Source organism: Electrona antarctica (assembly GCF_951216825.1).
Source record: "Electrona antarctica genome assembly, chromosome: 22".
NCBI lineage: Eukaryota > Metazoa > Chordata > Actinopteri > Myctophiformes > Myctophidae > Electrona > Electrona antarctica.
This window is the reverse complement of record NC_136805.1, coordinates 29,779,462-29,798,095: the sequence shown is the minus strand read 5'-3', so window position 1 is coordinate 29,798,095 and position 18,634 is coordinate 29,779,462. Positions and strand designations below refer to the sequence as shown.

Below are 18,634 nucleotides of genomic sequence, written 5' to 3'. Positions count from 1 at the left end.
CATGCATGCATCTCCATTGTGGCAGAAACCTACAGTGTCTCTCGCCTTCTCTCAAGCTCAACCTTGCTGATAGTATCCCCAGGGCTCGACCGGTATTCCATATCATTGACTCATAGTATCCATGATAGATATCTTTTTCGTGTCCTTGGAGCGTCACGAGCGTGATGTGACTTTGTGCATATCTCCATCACGAGTTCAGGAAATGGATAATCTCATGGCATTGTGCCCTCGATTGACCTTTGAACTTGGCCAAGTGACACATGGATAACCTCCCCCTGGCATTTGTACCGATGTTTTTGACCATTGGGTTTGGTCAAAGTGGCACATAGCAAACTTGTCCGCAGGTGTCCCTGGGCCTGTGGCACTCCATGGCGTCCGAGGCCCCCTGGGCCTCAAGGTTTCAAGGTCAAGGTTTCTTTATTTTTGTCTCCCGAAGGAGAAACAAAAAACTCTGACTCCATGGCGTCCGAGCCCCCCTGGGCCCGTGGCACTCCATGTGATGGCTTGGTGCAGTGGCTGGTCGACGTCCGATGTGCATCCCCCTGGTGATGTGATGGTTGTCGGCAGAAATCACTTCGCTCTCCTCCAGACAGGATGAATAGCACGTCTGCTATCTGTGTTTGGGACAAAACTCACAGCCGGTTCCCCATCCTCCCAAAAATACACTGGCATATTGTGTGTGTGTGGGACATGAGGTCCCCTCTTTGAACCACCCGTTTTACAGGTAATATAAAATGTTGTTTAACAGTAATCAATATTCCATAAACATTTTGCCCGTACAAAAATAATAATAAGAAAATGTGAAAATGCAGTATGTGTATTGATGCTGCATGTGTGTGTTCTACATACCCATCCATTTGTGCGTGGCCCTGGCAAGCTGAGCTGTGTAGAGAATTGTTATCTCTAAAAAACACTGTTATAGCTCATAGCTGAAGTTCAGGAGCAGGACCACACCTCCAACGCAGCTACCTCCACCTCCTATCAAGCCACATCCAATCAGGCCACCTCCATCCTTATATTACTAGCCCATCTAACCATGGCTCTCCCCTGTTCTCATTTCTCGCACCCCTCCCCCCCACCCCATTTCTCATCCTACTCCACCTCTCTCTCCCTCCCCCCTACAGGTTCCTGACGGGGGTCTGACGTGCCTCGGGAGCACGCCGGATCCCTGAAGCTTCCCCACCTCGGCTCAAATCCCCGACGCCGTCGATGGCCCGTCGTGGGCCATCACCTCGTGGTGGCATTCACGATCATGTCTTTTGTTTCAATAAAATGTTAAACGTTTTCATTGGTGGTGTGGTCCTTGATAGTGAATAAGATAAAAGCTCTCTTTCCCAATTGTCTTTTCTTTCATCCATGCAGTGTACAGACACAATATAGAAAATTTGAACGAGACAACCTGCACAATGAGTCTTTCTACTTTTGGTACTTTGAGTACATTAAAATGCAAATAATTTGCTACTTTTGCTCAAGTACATTTTGAATCAACAGACATTTTCTTGTAATAGGGCAGGCTATCTACACGCATTGATACTTTTACTCGAGTAAAACATGAGAATACTGTTTCACTGCTGCGTCTAAAACTCTGTGTTCCTTTCAAGGTCATTTGGCCAATTTAATTCTCCAGCTCTACGTGATAGCTTAATCAGGTGTTATGTAAACACATAGATAACAAGTTCTTTCTTTTCCTAAATTCTCTGGCTAGAAAGCAGGCGCTGAGGCCATAGTAAACGTGTAGAACACACTGGCATGACCAATGTCAAAAACTATGCATTTAGGGAAAACGTGAGCTGGAAACACACCGCCACAAGCGCCACATACGATACATATATTTGTAATCCGTGAGCGTGAAAACACACCGCCACCTAGGCCTACTATGCATAATAATTTAACTAACTAATAGTCTAAATATACTTCCTTAATGTTAACGAAGTCCACACCGACAACACCAGAGGGAGTGCAACAAACCATGTGCAACCCAGATTCGGCACAAACAAGGGACTATATTCTTTTCGCTCCTATCCCACCAAAATGTGGAACGCCCTACCAACAGTCATTAAGACATGCGAATCCCTTGACTCTCCTCAAAACCGCTCTCAAAGGGCACTTACGGACGGCTGCAATTCGAAACTGGCCCCCGTAAAATCTGAACCCCCCCCCCCCCCCCCACCCCTTTTTACCCTCACTGTATGTTTCTTTTCCCTTTTTTCCTCCTTTACGATGAATTCCTGTTCTGTTCTTTGGCTATATAGAAGTGTCTATTTGTACGTCTCTAAATGTTTTGATGAATTGAACAAGGTGGACCCTCTTGTAAACAAGTGTAATGCTTTATTGGGTCGTCCACTCACAGTTAACATTTTGGTGATACTTTTACTCACGTAAAACATGAGAATACTGTTTCACTGCGTCTAAAACTCTAGAACACACTGGCATGAACAATGTCATAAACCATAACAATCTGTACAACAGCCACCCTCAAAAGCCACCTAAAAAGTCTCAAATGATTGTATAGGCTTTCAAATCATAGAATAAAATAAACAAGTTTAGAACAGATGTCTCCTGGGCGTCTCCCTGGAGGTCTTCTGTGCATGCTGGGAAGAGGCCACAGGGCACGCCACCAGATAGGGGAGGGTAAATATCTCCACGCTGGCCTTGCAATGCCTTGGGATCCCCCAGTTTTAGAAGTATACAGCTAATGTGGCCTGGGAAAGGGAAGATTGGGATTCTCTGCTGGAACTGTTAGCTCTGTGACTCCGTGGTTGAAGATGGATGGAAGGAATATTGGTCCTTGATCACTCCAAACCAGAACACTGTTCATAAAAAACACTAACCACAGCCTTAAACCTGTCCCGCAAATACATCTCAAGTGTAGTAAGAGCCATTCTTTTCACATCATATCCCCGGAACTGCTTCTCAGCTGTGTTATTGACAGGCACAATCTCCTCAGTGCTAGAGCGGTCGTTGCGGCCGATAGCTGCATATGTAGGAAAGGTCTCCTTCAATTCCGTTGGAAGATTATTGCTGAAGTTCGGGCAGCAGTAGGCCGACCAAAGATACTCCGGTACTGCAACTCGGTGATCTTTGAGCCAGGGCTCATCTTCCTGGTAGGGAAGTATCCCGGTCACTATGTAGGCTTTCCCGAGGCAGTAGGCCGCCAGGGCTTCGTTGACGGTCTGCTCCAGAGTTTTCCAGGGCCCGCTGTTGGATCCGGCCTTCTGAGGCACTGCGTTGGTCAAGGTGAAGGTAGACAAACGGTCCTCGTGGCTGGAGTGATGAAGGCTGGGGTTGAGGTGTCCACGGGTGAAAGATGAGTTGATGTAGTCTAGCTCTACTGCCTGGCTCTCCACCACGTTCTGGTCCACAGGACCCGGAGGGAAGGGTATCATGGAGCCATCAGCTGATGGGTTGGCAAGCTGTGCATGGAGGCAAACATTGCAGGATGAAAATCTTACATTTGTTTGTATGTTTGATTCAAAATGTATAAAATGTTTTTATTTATTTATTTTTTAAATCGTTTGAAATATATATAGTAAGTATAATGTAGGAAAATAAAATGTGATGTGTCATAACCCATAAAAATGGGCCCACAAATGGATTCCGACACACTGGAAACAGTGTTATAGAAAACTCCATGTCTTCTTAAAGACACTCTAGGGCAGGCTACATACAAAACATACTGTACTGTCTAGGCCCTAGAAGACAGTATGTTTTGCAGATGAAGCACAATGAAACAAACCACAAGTAAGTAACAAACAGAGGGGGTCATTTGACTCATTTCCTCATTTCATCTGATGTTTGCCTAATGCAAAATTTGGGAAGTAGATATAAATTCATTCTGCCAGTTAAAACAGGCCACCATGGACTCTAACTAAAATCTTGAAGAATGTGGTCTATTTTTCTATTCTTAAGCAGGGATCCAATAGGTTGGTCACAAGATGTTATGACACAGACATGGTCTAATTTGAATAAATTAATTCATAGCAGCGTATCAACACAAAGGAATGATATTATCATTCCTTTGTGTTGATATGCTGCCATGAATTAATTTATTAAAATTACAAATGACATTTATAGCAGACTCTCTTATCCAGAACAACAAAGATTGGAGTAACCTAGTCAATAAACAACAGTGTAGCTGGCTACATACAATATATAGTCATGTGCCAAGAAAACAATTAAAGTGCTACAAAGTATAGGATGCATATTATATTCCAGGTGTTTCAAGTCATATAGAAACTATAGATAAAGTTAAAATAATGCTACTGGTCCCTCTTACCTGCGGCTCAAACTTCCAACATGCCGAAGGCCTCTTTCCAGTTGGTGGAGTAAACACATAGGCTGAGAACCATGGTGAGCGACGTGGCCGTCTGTACAGTGTAGCAAAGCGGTACAGATTGTTGTAACGCTGGCAGATTGGGGATCCTGTCAAGCCTTTCGGAGGCCATGAGTTGTAGAAAATCTGTAAGCATGGAGTGAAATCCCCGACATCAGCCCTACACAGAGACCATAATCTAGTAAAAGATAAGAGCATGAAGACCTGAGCATGGAAATATGCCATAATCTGTTGCCTCATTGCCTGGCAGGGTGATTAGTGATGTTTGTAGTAGCTATGCAGTGCTCTTCTCTGATGTAGGATCACACACACACACACACACACACCCGCGGGGGAGTGAAACTTTGTACTGAGAGCTGCTTCCTTATCACATAAACTCTTGCTGAAAGAGGAATAGGAACTTTATGTGGTTAACTCAAAACTGTGCATGCCATTACTATGGCAGTTTAGTCCAATCTGCTAGAGCCTACAGACATACATAAGTGTCAAGTTAATATGTAATGTAATCTAGAGACAGCCTGAAGGTAACCCTTTCAGCAGTGATTCTGAGACCAGACTCAAAAGAATGTTGCTCAGAAAATGATAGGGTTAACTGGCTTACGTTGCATGTGTATGTGTGTGGTGATTGGCGAATGAACTCGTTTAGGACCAGGGTTATTATTTTTCAAGAAAACAAAAGTGACTAGCAGTATGTAGCTTTTGTTTTCAAAGGGGAAAAAAGTGACCGCGTGTAAAAGGTCACGTATAAAGGTCCCTTTATAAGTGACACACCTGTGTTGGATTTTTTTGTCGTGTTAGGGAAGGCTATGCTGAAACCCGTCCTTCTATGCTGCCCCTGCCAAACAAAATAAAAAAGTACCAAAATTAAATTTTGTGTGTGCTGGTTATCTTTGGGCTTATATGAATTTATTTTGAGCTGTGTACCCGGTAAGGTAAGAGAATAAGAACTGAGACTAGCTTTAAAATAATCGATATTGAGGTATTTACTCAAACATATCATATTTGATTTTGCCCATTTATCGTCCAACCCTACTCGAAGGAGACACAGGTCTTCTTTAATCAAATTCATCATCATGCAAAAGCAAAGCAAAGCAAAGTTCTTTGTTTACCCAGGGTGAATGGACTAAGCTCGAGATGCTTGTTTACAGCCAGACCCTGCTCATAGAACATTTCATGGTAGGGGTTCAATGCCTTGCTCAAGGGCACTTCAGCGGTGGTAATTTTAACGTGCCGGTCCAGGGATTCGAACTGGCGACCTTCCGATAACAAGACCGCTCCGCAAACCGTTCGACCACCGCTGCTCCAAATCAATCAGGCCATGGTTCATTGGCAGATTAAAATTCATTGTCTACCAGCCAGTATGGGAGGGGTGACTATATGCAGAAAAGGGCCTACCTCTACCTGTTACATGAATAATAGTGACCATTCTGAACATTCACTGCATAACAGAGCTGAAATGTTGCAAGGCTTCACATGTATCTTTGTGGAAAAGGGGCGTGTGTGTGTGTGTGTGTGTGTGTGTGTGTGTGTGTGTGTGTGTGTGTGTGTGTGTGTGTGTGTGTGTGTGTGTGTGTGCGTGCGCGTGTGTGCGTGCGTGCGTGCGTGCGTGTGTGTGTGTGTGTGTGCGTGCGCGCGTGCGTGCGTGCGTGCGTGCGAGCCTGCCATAGAAAGAGGGCAGGCCCTGCAGACAAAACCCACCCCAACGTTTGGTTTGTGCTTAACACGCACACATCTGCAACCCATTCAGAATATCCTCTCCCCCAGACTAGACCTTTCCCATATTATGCAACACAACACAATGGTCTGGAGCTTGGATCCTATTCTCAACTAGCAGGTGGCCGTCAGTAATCCTTTAAAAGTACATTGCTCCTGTCTCAGAGGTTTACGGTAGGTTATATTACTTCTCCTTTTGTATCTAGCTAAAACAACTCCAAAGGCTAGGATAATACTGTTGTTAACACATGGAGTCATGGACATTGACAGCATATGAGTCTGTTTTTCTCACTGCAAGAAAACTGCAGGATAATCTGTCATTCTTTAATTTACCATTCCAAAAGCATAAATGTACATTTTACTTTTGTGTGCAGTGTGTGCTAGATGCATTTTTGGTGCTCAAAGTGGCTGGCAATGTACCTGTAATGTGAGATACTGCCTATGTTGTTATTGGAGATAAGCCTTTGTCGCAGCATTCCTCTGCTCTGAAAGTTGTTTTCCTGTTATGGAACACTGGACTTTTAACATAGCATAAACACAACAGAAATCTGAGAACCCATCGGCAAAGATTAAAGGAAAAACAGCGCCCTTATTGACGTGAGTTAACAGCCTTGTCTTGAGAGACTAACACAACAGTAGCATACTGTAGACTACTTTCACATGTTTTCATGCTTTCAGTGTGTGTGTGTGCATGTGTGCGTGCGTGCGTGCGTGCGTGCGTGCATGCGTGCGTACTGTGTATGTATGTATGTATGTATGTATGTATGTATGTATGTAAGCAAGTAAGCATGTATGTATGTATGTATGTATGTATGTATGTATGTATGTATGTATGTATGTATGTGTGACTTGTGTGTATACAAATATGTATGTGAAATGGTTATTGTGAACAATATACCAGTGAAAAATCATATCGGGGGAAATGTGATGTGATGTAATGTGTTTCATCTTTCCTCAGAGGTGAAACATGAGTATCCTCCTTCCAGGAGCTACGTCTGTACTCCTGGTGGTGAGTGTAGCCCTCCTGTGTAGTCCTGGCGCTGAAGGTGGAAAGGTCCTGGTGTTCTCATTGGAGGGCAGCCACTGGGTCAATATGAACCTGATGCTGAAGGGCCTCTACGCCAAGGGTCACCAAATCACTGTGGTCCGCACGTCTACTAGCTGGTTTGTCAAGGGAGGAGCAGAGCACTATAGCACCATCACCATCCCCCTGCAGGAGAAAATGACCATAGAGGAGCAGGACTTCTTTGTAACCTTCCTGGCCAAAATGATAGCCATCCGGAAAGGGGGTGTGTCTGGAATCGCCTTTCTGTCCTTCTGGTGGGAAATGCTAACATCGCTGTCTAAAATGCACGGGGAGGCCAGCCAGGTTGTGGAACACATTTTGGAGAACAAGGTCCTCATGCAGGACCTCCGCGACGCTCAGTATGATGTCGTTCTTTTGGACCCAGGGTTGCCTATAGGGGTTATGGTGGCCCACGCACTGAAGCTGCCCACAGTTTTCAATGTGAGATGGATCACCAGTGGAGACGGACACTTTGTCGTGTGTCCTTCGCCCTTGTCTTACACCCCCATGTCTGGATATGCAGTCTCAGACAAGATGACCTTTAGCCAAAGGATCAAGAACATGTTGTACTATTTACTTAACATGAGCATTGATACTTTCATTGTGAGTCCTCATTACGATCGGCTGGTAGAGAAGTACTTTGAGCCAGGCGTGAACTTCTACCACCTCTTGCAGGGGACAGATATTTGGCTAATGAGGCTGGACTTTGTGTTTGAGTTCCCCAGGCCTACCATGCCAAATGTTGTGTACGTAGCTGGTTTTCAGTGTAAACCCTCAGAGCCTTTACCTACAGACCTGGAGGAGTTTGTGCAAAGCTCAGGTGAGCATGGAGTCATCCTGATGTCGCTTGGAAGTTTGGTTAAAGGTCTTCCTCTGGAGATTACATCAGAAGTCGCTGCTGCCTTTGCGCAGCTCCCGCAGAAGATCATTTGGAGGCACCCAGGTGAGCGGCCGGACAATTTGGGTAACAACACCCTGCTTGTAAAATGGCTGCCCCAGAATGACCTCTTGGGTCACCCCAAGGTCAAAGCCTTTGTGGCCCATGGTGGTACTAATGGCGTCTATGAGTCAATCTACCATGGAGTGCCAGTTATAGGTGTACCTCTTCTTTTCGACCAGTTTGAGAACCTTTTCAGGTTGGAGGTCCGAGGAGCTGCCAAGGTGCTGGATGTAACTACACTGAACAGACATAACTTTCTGGAAGCGGTACAAGATGTTCTTCACAAGCCATCCTATAGGAAGAACATGGAGCGTCTGTCTATTCTCCACCATGACAAGCAAAGTCATCCACTGGACACGGCTGTCTACTGGATAGAATTTGTCATGAGGCACAAAGGAGCTGCCCACCTGCGCACTGAGTCCTATAAGATGCCATGGTACTCATATCATTCTCTGGATGTTATATGCTTCCTAGTTGCTGTCCTCTTGGCCTGGAGTGCTATTGCAGTGGGATCAATACGCTTTCTGTGTCTCAGACTGTGCATGAAAAGAAAGTCCAAGCAGGATTAGCCAATTGGCTCTACAGATGGCTTTGAATGATTGAAACTGACTGACTGCTATGTTAAAACACTCAGAAGAAAGAGGAGGACTCAAATAACATATCACACAAAGATATATTGTAGTTGTTGGCATGTTATTTCAAACATGAATGCCCTACTGCGTCATACTACAGTGTCACACAAAAATTACTTGACTACAAAAATTGCTGATCTTCAAGCTCACAGCACGTCGCACTGTGAGCTTGTAGATCAGCTATTATTTATTTTCTTTTAGTGAAACCAAGTTAACCTCTTAAACCCCAGGGGGGTCCAGGGGGAAAATCCGCAACAATCGGAGTTGGAACCGGAGACCGATTGGGTTTCCATTGACCCGCTGAGCGCTGTTCAGAGGTGGACAGCCGCTGCCCCCGCCCGCGGGTGCAATGGGGCTCAAGAGGTTTTAAAGTGGTTAATTTTATCAGTGGGTTTTTATAAATTGAACCAAGGAAAGGTATACGAGCTTGTGACTAAATAATAATGTACATTGAATCATATGCCCAACAGTTTTGGACATATGGAGGCCATCGATATTGTCCTTTTCTTTTTGCTGAGGTTTGCGTGATCTGCGCAAAAGGACAGTTAACCCATTTTGGGCGGGAACCCCTTTTGGTGTTTTAAACATTATGTTATAATTTAGCTATTGAAAAATAGCAGATCTACAAGCTCATGGCGCGCTACGAGCTTGTAGATCTGCTATTTTTGAAAAATCGTGAAAATATTTATTTCTGAAAACTGGAGGATTTAGAAGGATTTTTTAAAATGTTGAGGTCAGGCCTAAATGGGTCAAATGATAAGGGACAATATCGGTGGCACCCAACTGTATGCCCAACACTTTTGGACATATGAGGTTGCTGCCTGACTGCGACTGTATGCGTTTGTGATACCAGGTGTTCAGGCATGATAGTGCTTGCATATTATTATTGTGTTGCATTTTAAAACATTTTTACAGCTGTGAAGTTTTAAATTAAGTATATTGTAAGTACTTGTATTCAAAGTTGATGCACATGATACGTTTACATTCACATTAATATTTATCATCATCTTCCCTCTGTTGCCTTATAGGCTTAGGGGAGGATATATTGCAAAACTCTTAATCTAATACTGAGGATGGATATTTGTTTTATTTTTATTTTGATATATACAGTACAGTATGGTCTCATTCAACACAGCATCATTTCTTACATTCCATTACATAGCTCTGTTTAATGACGGGAAATTACACATTGGTTGAAGGTTCAGTAAAGTACGTATAGTGTTCAGTAACAGGGGTCTGTCTCCCTGTCTCTCCAGCCTTTTAGTAATTTGATCCAATCAGGATGGAAGTGATGACACAAAGAAGTGAGCAGACCAAATCGGATCTGGAACACTATAATTGAACCTCATAAATGCATGGGCACTCTCTCCAGATTGGCTGTAATTGGCAACCCACCTGAACATGTATGTTCAGTTTATTAAAGAGCTGCATGGGGAGACGGGGAGAGACCCCTGTTAATAGACATACACTATAGCAATGAGTATATCAGAATATAGAGCTTTAATCTTCTTTTCTTTTTACAAAAAAGCGTTTTGTTTTAGCCAAAGCAAATATCACTTACTCTACCTTTAAATATTTACAGGGATGATAGAATAGCTAATAAAAAACACTCTTTTCACAGATCCATCTATAGGCAGTGTCACAGGATCCATCCATCCAAGAGTTGAGTGCACTTTCTTGTGTGTTTATATGTCCACAGTCCTCCCCTGCAGGATTCTCCCCTGTCCAGTTATCAGGCTCTGTTCCCTGACCAGGTCTATGTAGCCAGTACCTAGGGAGACAGTGAGAGGCATTCCATCACAAATTGTAAGAGACCGTTTTGACTCAAGACATTTTGGGTTTGATTTGCAAAATATGTTATACAAATAAAAAACAGAAGAGGGTACATTTACTTAACCAGTTAACCCCTGTATACTTCTTTGTACGACAAATAGCTAAAACAGCTGATCTGCTACTTTTGCTATTTTGGAATTTAAATATTTTTTTGTTTTAAACATTTTGACACATTTGTCCACAATATATGCTAGGATTACATTTTTAATTAAATTGTTAAATTGTGAAATACTATCGAACATATCAAACATGCTGTATCAGACAGGGGAATGCAAGGGAAATGCATGTATTTAATTCAGGAGTTAATTCAGGGGTGCGTGCGTGCGTGCATGCATGCGTGCGTAAGCGAGTTGGAGGGTGTTATAATTGTGATAGCCCTGCCAGTGGGGGTACGGGCAATTGTTTGTGTCTGTGGGAGGTAGAATAACATGACCACTAAACCTGATGATAGTGTAACAGTAAACACTACTAGAGATGCTTTAATGTTTAAAACTTAAATCAATGAGTGTAATGCAACTAAACTGTTAAATAGAAATATGTTACAAAGGAGATTAAAGTTACAATACCAAAAAATATTGCATGTGCATCTGCTTTTGATTTGTAGGAAATGACTAATACCTACATAGATTGACTAGAAATCATTTTGACCCTGGTGACTCAGCCTCGTAAAAAAAACCTTGGTTAATATTCTAATTTGGAGTCCAATGAGAAATAAGATCAAGAAAAATATGTGACCATTTCCTTATTTCCACTGCAATTCTAACTTTTGCTGAAAAACTTTTTTTGTTTTTAAACTTTCATGAATTATTTATTTAGGTATTGAATCTGGACAACTCTCAGAGGTAATGAAAAGTAGTCAGCAAAGTATTCTGCCAAGGTTAGCTGAGAGGCAACACTTACTGTGCCAAATGTGTTCATACCGTAGTTGAAAATGAAATAGAGAAGTGCAATCTGTTCATTTATACTTTGTCATATGATGATGGTGGGGTTTAGCCATCACATGGCCTAGTAGTTCAACAAAGTCAATAATGCACTTGACTTACTGTAGATCTGAAGACACTTGGCTGCCATCCACCCAGTGCCATTTCCCCTCATTCTGTGAGTCTGTCATCCCTATCCACACCCTGGAGCTGGCCCCACCTGTGGCCTGACTAGTGGCAAACATAAATGTCTGAAACGGAAAATGTAGGGGAGACAAAATATGAATTTCAGCAGAATTCAACTGTTTCAAGTGGCACACGTCATTTCACTACATAAGTACAGCTGCAGAATTAAAGAAACATTGATCAATTACAATTGTATCTAAATATTGATTAATTATAAGTTGGTGTACTTATTAACAGGTGACACTAGGGTTTATGTTTATTCTGTCCCATACCTGCTCCTCTTCACTGTTAACTATGAGCAGGTCGCCCCCTTGTGCCTGACACCAGGCTCTGCTGGCTTCCCAAGTGAGCAGACGAGAGGAGAAGTAGTAGCATTTGGCCTGGAACAGTGTCCAGGTGCTGTGACATTTCTTGCAAAGCCGCTCTGTGAAGAATTGAAAATAAAGGTTTTTTTGTAGTTGATAATCATCAGAAAATCAAAAAGTATGTTCTAGACTTCCAGATAGTGGTCTCTTGGACTGCATTCATGAACAGGGTCAGTTTTCTCTCCAAGTCAGAGAGCTTTGATCTGTGATGTTATCAGAATGTGCAGACAGAATGACATGGAAGATGACAGACTAGTGGTTACATACTGCATTCTGCTTAGATTTCAATTAAACTACAATAAAATCATTAAAATGAAGTAGGCTAGATTTTGATAATACTACATTAAAATAAAGCAGATTCTAGTTTTAAAACAATTCTGGGTTCTGTATATCATTAGTTTGTTTTGTATGATGGCAAAAGTGCCTGAGAAGAACCCAAAGATCCATATTCTACATATTAATGGGCCAGTGACTTGCGGACAAAACTGCTGCCATCAATCTGGACCAGAAGTCATTAGCATGATCAGCTTGGTTTTTGGGTGACCCCTTTGTTTGATCAATTAACATAGAAAAGGATATATACCATTCGTCTTCTCATCAACCACAGGACAGTAGAGGTTGAAAGAGTTCATGGCCTGTGTGTCCACCAACATCTGCTCTCTGGTGCGGTTCTCCCTTTCTGAAGCAGCCTGCCTCTCTTGCTCCAGCACATCGGTCAGGCTCCAGTACCCTTCCTGGAGCTCCGCAACTGTCCACTGAAGACGTGTGTTGTTCCTGGACGTTTCTTCGCAATCGATCTCCAGGGCGGCATCTGCCTCGATCTTTTCATTCAGATCCCGGACTGCTTCGCGGAGATGGTTGTTGACCTCATGCAGGTTGCTGGCTTCCTCAGTGGCATGGACCCAATCATGTCTCAGAAGAGCGTTTGTCTCAGAGAGGTTCTGTCTCTCCTCCTCTAGCTGGGTGAGCTGCGCAACAGTTTGAGAGAGATCTACCTCCAGCTCTATGCTGTTCTGCACCAGCCGGTCGTGGTGCTGATCCAGCTGTGAGTTTGTTGAAGTCAGGTTAACTATTTGGTCCCGTAGCTGGACATTTTCCAAGGTCAAAAACAGACCTGTCAGATTGAGTTTGGCAAAGCTTTGTTTGAGAAGATGGGACTGCTTGTCCAGCCAGGCGTTGTGCTCCCTCAAGTTAAAGTTCTCTCTCTTTAATTCATCATTAGCCACAGTCAGGTAATGGTCGCTGATGTTCTGGTAGTCAAAGACCAGACCCTTCCTTTCTGGCTTGCTATCTGATTCACGGGCATCTGGAGATTTAAGACAATGTGAAGATTTAAGACAATTAATCAAAAGACATACTATTCTATACAGATTAAACAGGTGGACAGTAGCAGGGGGAAATAGGCTATCAAACACACAAACAATCTGTTCCCAGAGAAAACTACATTAAATGTGGATTCATATCTGTGATATAGGCTATGTAGGCTATATAGACTTTTAATAATTCTATTTTCAAGCAATTGGGCCAGCTCTAAAAGGACCCTTAGATTAAATATGTTTTCATGTCCATTTATCAGTTGTAATCTCAATCGTCACATTTAATGTTTGGACTAAAATCTATGAATACAGCAAAAGCCATTACTTACACAAGATAGCAAGAGCTGTGGAGGTCACAAGCAACACAAGGCAGAGTGCTGCTGAGAGGCCAATAACCGCATAGAGATGAGGACGAATAGTCAGGTTCTTGTTGCTGGGACAGGCTGGAGCTGAAAGCAAAAACAAACACTTTTTAAACCTTATTCATTGTCTTATTTAAGTTTATTTATGTATTTATTTAGTACCTATCTATCATCCAGATTGACTAATTGAACGATGGGATATTTCATTGACATTATTTAATGTAGCAGTAAATTAATTTAAAAACACCATGTGGATCAGACACAAAAAAGCCAAAGGCTTGTTTCCATTGTGGTCCATTGTCACAGACACATAAACCCCCAGTTCGGATTAATGCAATTAATCAATAATGGTAATATCACCATATCACTCACAGATTTGCGGCTCCTTCTGCTTGAGTGGTACCATGGTTATTGGGTTATCTCTCCATGGACTCCAATGCTGCCGCACCATTCTACCTGCAAATACAGTAGTATATGTCTGAGACAGTTGAGAGAGCCAGCTTTAAATCCACCACCACCCCCCGACAATGCTAAATTGTTGTTTGTTGTTCAACAGAATACAGTAGCTTTTCTTTTCTTTCGACAAGGACAATTGTGTCTGACTCTTTAGGGCCACCGATGTGGTTTTGTATATCTGAGCTTAAACACACACACACACACACACACACACACACACACACACACACACACACACACACACACACACACACACACTCACACACACACACACACACACACCTCACTTGTTTAAAGTCTAAACCACACACCTATTGTTCATGGTGTATTCCCAGAAGTGTAAGACAGAAACCAGACAGCTTGTGTGAGAGTGTTACTGATGAAGTAGCTTAGGATCTGTGGTTTTCCTGTTATGTAGCATCAGTGTCACCACCAACCATACATACTGCAGCTCTACTGTACCATCGACACACACACTTCTATAATTCATTGGCTTGTTACTACTCAAAATAGTTAAGAATGACTATTACTCAGTGTGTTAATCTATCCATTTGTAACTCTGAGAGTGTTGAAATGGGACCTTACGGGTCCATTTGGTACATTCTCAGGGCTATATCTTGCGCCACCCCTTATCCCTTATCCCTAAACTAATTTGCCATTTTTTACTATTTTAAAAAACCTTTTAAAATAGTTCAAATAGCCTATCTAGAAGCTCACAATGTCTCGATGTAGTTGAACTATTTAAAAAATGGCAAATTAGTTTAGGGATAAGGGATAAGGGTGGCACAAGATGGAGCCCTCAGTCTCTTATTGCACTCAGTATTTTACAGAGTGTGGTGCATGCTGATAAACAAAGACACAAACAAACAAAAAATAAATCCTGTAAAGTAAGGACTTACCACACGCAGTTAATCTGAGGATTTAGGCTTGTTGTCTGAGGTATACGCACAACCTTGATATTAATGCTGTTATTCTGTTGCAACCAGAAGAGGGATGCTACAGTACTGTGGCAGAACCGTAGAGCTAAATGGAGTCTGTCTGAAGAAATGCAAGTGGCCTCTGTTTGACTGGTTCCCTTTTATAATGCTCTGCCTCCCCCCCGTTGCTTTACATCCAATAGGACAGTGGAGGGTCACTGCAAGGGCCACTCTGTTTGATGTCACCTTATCTCTTGCTTACCAATACCATTGAATGTCTTGAAAGATATCAGCATTCAGTATTACCATGTTGTAGATTGTGACACATAAAGAAACAAACTGTTCCACACATGCTGAGCTTCACCACAACATCCGAGAGATATATATATTTGTTTTAAACAGCATCAGTCTATCGAGCTATATTGCTATACCAGCCTCTATAGTGTCCATGTACTGTATATAATTGGATAGGCCTACAGTTTGTAGCTTTACATTTTGAGCAAATTATTTAAATGTTTCTATACTGCTGTTATTCAGTGTAATGCACTGCACAGAGGCAACTTACTATTTAGAGGTTTTTAAATAGGGTTGTGTGTATCTTACCTGTACTTTTTAGTTGTACTTGTATGCAACACATTGCTTATGTTCAACCAAACCTGACAATATTAACACAAATAATTAAAATTCTGTTCCATTGACTGTCATGATGTATCTGCTTGAGTATAGTGAATCACTCATCTCATCTACGTTATACTAGCATATTGGTGATATACGATGACCATACTACTTTATCAGTGAGACTGACGTCTGTGATCTGTGCACAATGATTCGATCGAGATGCATGTTCTATTCCTATCCATTCTGTTCTTGTTATTGTTTCTTATCTTCTGGTCACGGCATGCGTCCACTGTCCACTGTATTTCTTTAACTTCAGAATGTGTTGTGTGTACTGCCTGGTGTCATCATGTTCTCCACGCATGCAACTCAGCTAAAACATCACTCACCACCACCCTTAGTTAGATGGAGACTACATGGGTGGTCGACCGAAATCACAATGACTATGGATGGAGTAATGTTTTATGCATATATTGAAATGACTGAATTGTCTGTTAAGGTTCACCTTCATACCCTGAAGAAGGCAATTTGTTTGTCGAAATGTTGGTAACCCAATAAAAAGTATTTTTGGCATCGTGACTATACGAGCTGTGCAACTCTCCTTTCTATTTTAAGGTTCACCTTCATGCCATTATTTGTGTCTCAACTCATGACTGGGTTCCAAGCCAGATCTGTCCCCAAGCAATAACTCATGTTGTCTAATAATGACTAGATAGAACCAGCAGGGGGCATCATGTTCATTTCTTCTTGCCATTTGCACCATGCAGTGTGCATGGCTAAAGATGTTAGAGGGTTCTCAAACTGTGCATGCCACAACCCCCCAACATAATCCTATTTGAACTGGGGACCCCCACCATGACAAGCACATGGAATTGTAGCAGTTGAGGCATACGTTTGTTTGACTCAGTTCCACAGATAAATCTTGTGAAAATGGCGTTATTTTCAAGGGTTTCACCTCTTTATTAACCTGTATTAGACAATGTTATTGCTCAAGATACTATTTATTTGTATAATTCCCTTTGAGGTTTTGAGGAAGAACCATTGTTTGCCTACTTTTCCCCTTGTGAGAAGTTTGACTTTTTGTTAAGACAACGTTTTTGCCTACCAAAAGTGGTTAAACTGACTGTGATGCTATATTATCTATATTATCTATTTGCTGGAGACCCCCTGCCCTGGGACACTGGGGGTCCGTGGACCCCACTTTGAAAACCTCAAACCAATTAAAAAAAAATCTTTACAACCCATCAAATAGTTACCATCCACTCTGGTATCCTCAAAAGAAGCCCATCTGGATATTGCGTAGCCAAGAAAACAGCACTGAGACACGACTGTGAGCAGGATATTATCTAGTCTAGTGACAGAAGTCTGGTGGGGGGGCCAGATAGGACAGAATGCTGTTTTTCTCCAGTGACAGTCACCACAGGGGCATCTGCTCCTCTCTAAACAAACATCCTTGTAAACTGTGTGAAAGGAAACATGGCTCAAGTCAAGTCACCATTGTTGTATTTACTAGTCCCACTATCTTAAACAACCGTGCAGAAGCCAACACCAAGTTTATGTATAACAGTGAAAGTAGGCCTATATAATATGCAGGCCAGCATTGTTGTAGCTGTATAGTATACCGGCGTGTCCCGCTATCTTAATCTCGCTGTTGAATGTAATTAATAAAAAGGCCTCTATATTCTTTCAGAGAAAGCTCCCTGTTGTCTGAAATGTAAGGTCCCTTCATCTGCACTTGGCTTCTTATTATGTGGGAGAGCTATCATACGGCAAACGCAATTAGTTCAACTTAGTACTACAAGTAAAGGGACAGTTCTGTGCTCTTATGATGTGGCTTTTGCCATAAAAAACCAATGATCAAATAAATGACCCGTTGAGGTGTTGAGGTGACTCTTAATACGTTGTTTTTACACTCTAATCGAATAATTAACTTGTTATATTTCATGAAGAGAACAGATACTTTTATCTGTACATTAGATAGTGCCGAATACAGTTTTACTGTATAGAATTTGCCATAGTGCTGACTGTAGTACTGAACAATTTTACTGCATAAAATAACTTTATCACAGTTGATCTGCACTCAAAATCTCAAATTCATGGTTAATCATTGTAATATTCAATTGAAATAATTTAATTTACAATTATTTACAATACAACCCATATTGACAGAGATAACTTCTCTTGATGCCTGCTTATAGCCTTTCTTTGTGTTCTTACTTCATACTATTCCCATGAGTGATTTTACGGTCAGCAGTGGCACACATACGGTCGGTCTGCATGTGGCCATCACTGCAAATGTGTCACGATCATGGCCCCTGTCCCTGCCCTGTGTGTCCTCCCTTCCCTGTCAGTTATGCCCTGTTCTGTGACTGTCATTGACCTGATGTGACTCTGCCCTTGCCCTTTCATCACCTTGTTCTACTCACCCCCTCCCCTCACTGTTCGGACGTTGATTGAGAGACTCATTCCACCTGGGTAACCCAGCTGAAGATGCTTGGGTTATTAGTGTTCTGGTAAGGAGTGACTACAGTTTGTTTGTTGTCATGTTGCTGGATTATTCAGTGTGTTATTAGTTATTGCTTGAGATACTGTTTATTTGTATAATTCCTTTTGAGGTTTTGAAGAAGAAACATTGTTTGCCTACTTTTCCCCCTGTGAGAGGTGTACTTGTGTTGACATATTGTCATATTGTCAGCATGACAATATGTATACGCAATGCGTGTGGTGTGGCAAATAAAATCTTTGAATCTGACTGATATTACATTGTACAGCGAACAAACTCAGCACAACTTTGGTGGCATTTCAGAGACTCACAGAAGACTGGTCAGTTTTTCAATGTTGAAAACCATGGTGTCACAGCTGTCTCAGCAAAATCAATGAGTATTGGAAGGGGTTTATCCCTTGGGTTGACCTGCAGCAGGTCTACATACTCCAATGGCCCGTGTGCATATAAAAGCCACGCAGCGCATACAGAGGACAA

The 18,634-nt window shown here is 42.2% G+C and overlaps 4 protein-coding genes across 7 annotated transcripts in view; 1 reads left to right on the top strand and 3 right to left on the bottom strand.

Moving 5' to 3' along the window:
• ipmkb (inositol polyphosphate multikinase b) overlaps positions 1 to 18,634 on the bottom strand; it is a 152,899-nt gene that overhangs the window by 30,666 nt on the left and 103,599 nt on the right. The gene's annotated exons all lie outside the window — the stretch shown is intronic.
• On the bottom strand, positions 2,452 to 4,616 carry LOC306915350 (endonuclease domain-containing 1 protein-like). The gene is made up of 2 exons (XM_079492663.1): positions 4,277 to 4,616; positions 2,452 to 3,413 (listed from the first exon to the last, which is right to left on the bottom strand). Exons 1-2 carry the CDS (start codon positions 4,571 to 4,573, stop codon positions 2,793 to 2,795), a joined length of 918 nt encoding a protein of 305 aa, XP_079348789.1. The 5' UTR covers positions 4,574 to 4,616; the 3' UTR covers positions 2,452 to 2,792.
• On the top strand, positions 6,074 to 9,370 carry LOC306915267 (UDP-glucuronosyltransferase 2A3-like). Its single transcript, XM_079492561.1, has 2 exons — positions 6,074 to 6,220; positions 7,005 to 9,370. The coding sequence occupies exon 2, from the start codon at positions 7,014 to 7,016 to the stop codon at positions 8,619 to 8,621; it is 1,608 nt and encodes a 535-aa protein (XP_079348687.1). The 5' UTR covers positions 6,074 to 6,220; positions 7,005 to 7,013; the 3' UTR covers positions 8,622 to 9,370.
• On the bottom strand, positions 9,377 to 16,269 carry LOC306915268 (uncharacterized protein). 4 transcript variants are annotated; one of them, XM_079492563.1, is made up of 8 exons: positions 16,138 to 16,269; positions 15,022 to 15,126; positions 14,039 to 14,122; positions 13,634 to 13,753; positions 12,572 to 13,294; positions 11,896 to 12,047; positions 11,561 to 11,688; positions 9,377 to 10,455 (listed from the first exon to the last, which is right to left on the bottom strand). In XM_079492563.1, the coding sequence occupies exons 3-8, from the start codon at positions 14,115 to 14,117 to the stop codon at positions 10,281 to 10,283; spliced, it is 1,377 nt and encodes a 458-aa protein (XP_079348689.1). In that variant the 5' UTR covers positions 14,118 to 14,122; positions 15,022 to 15,126; positions 16,138 to 16,269; the 3' UTR covers positions 9,377 to 10,280. The 4 variants fall into 4 exon arrangements, with proteins under 4 accessions (XP_079348689.1, XP_079348690.1, XP_079348691.1 ...); XM_079492564.1 differs by having other exon boundaries at positions 15,025 to 15,126; XM_079492565.1 differs by lacking the exon at positions 16,138 to 16,269 and adding an exon at positions 15,643 to 15,762 and having other exon boundaries at positions 15,025 to 15,087.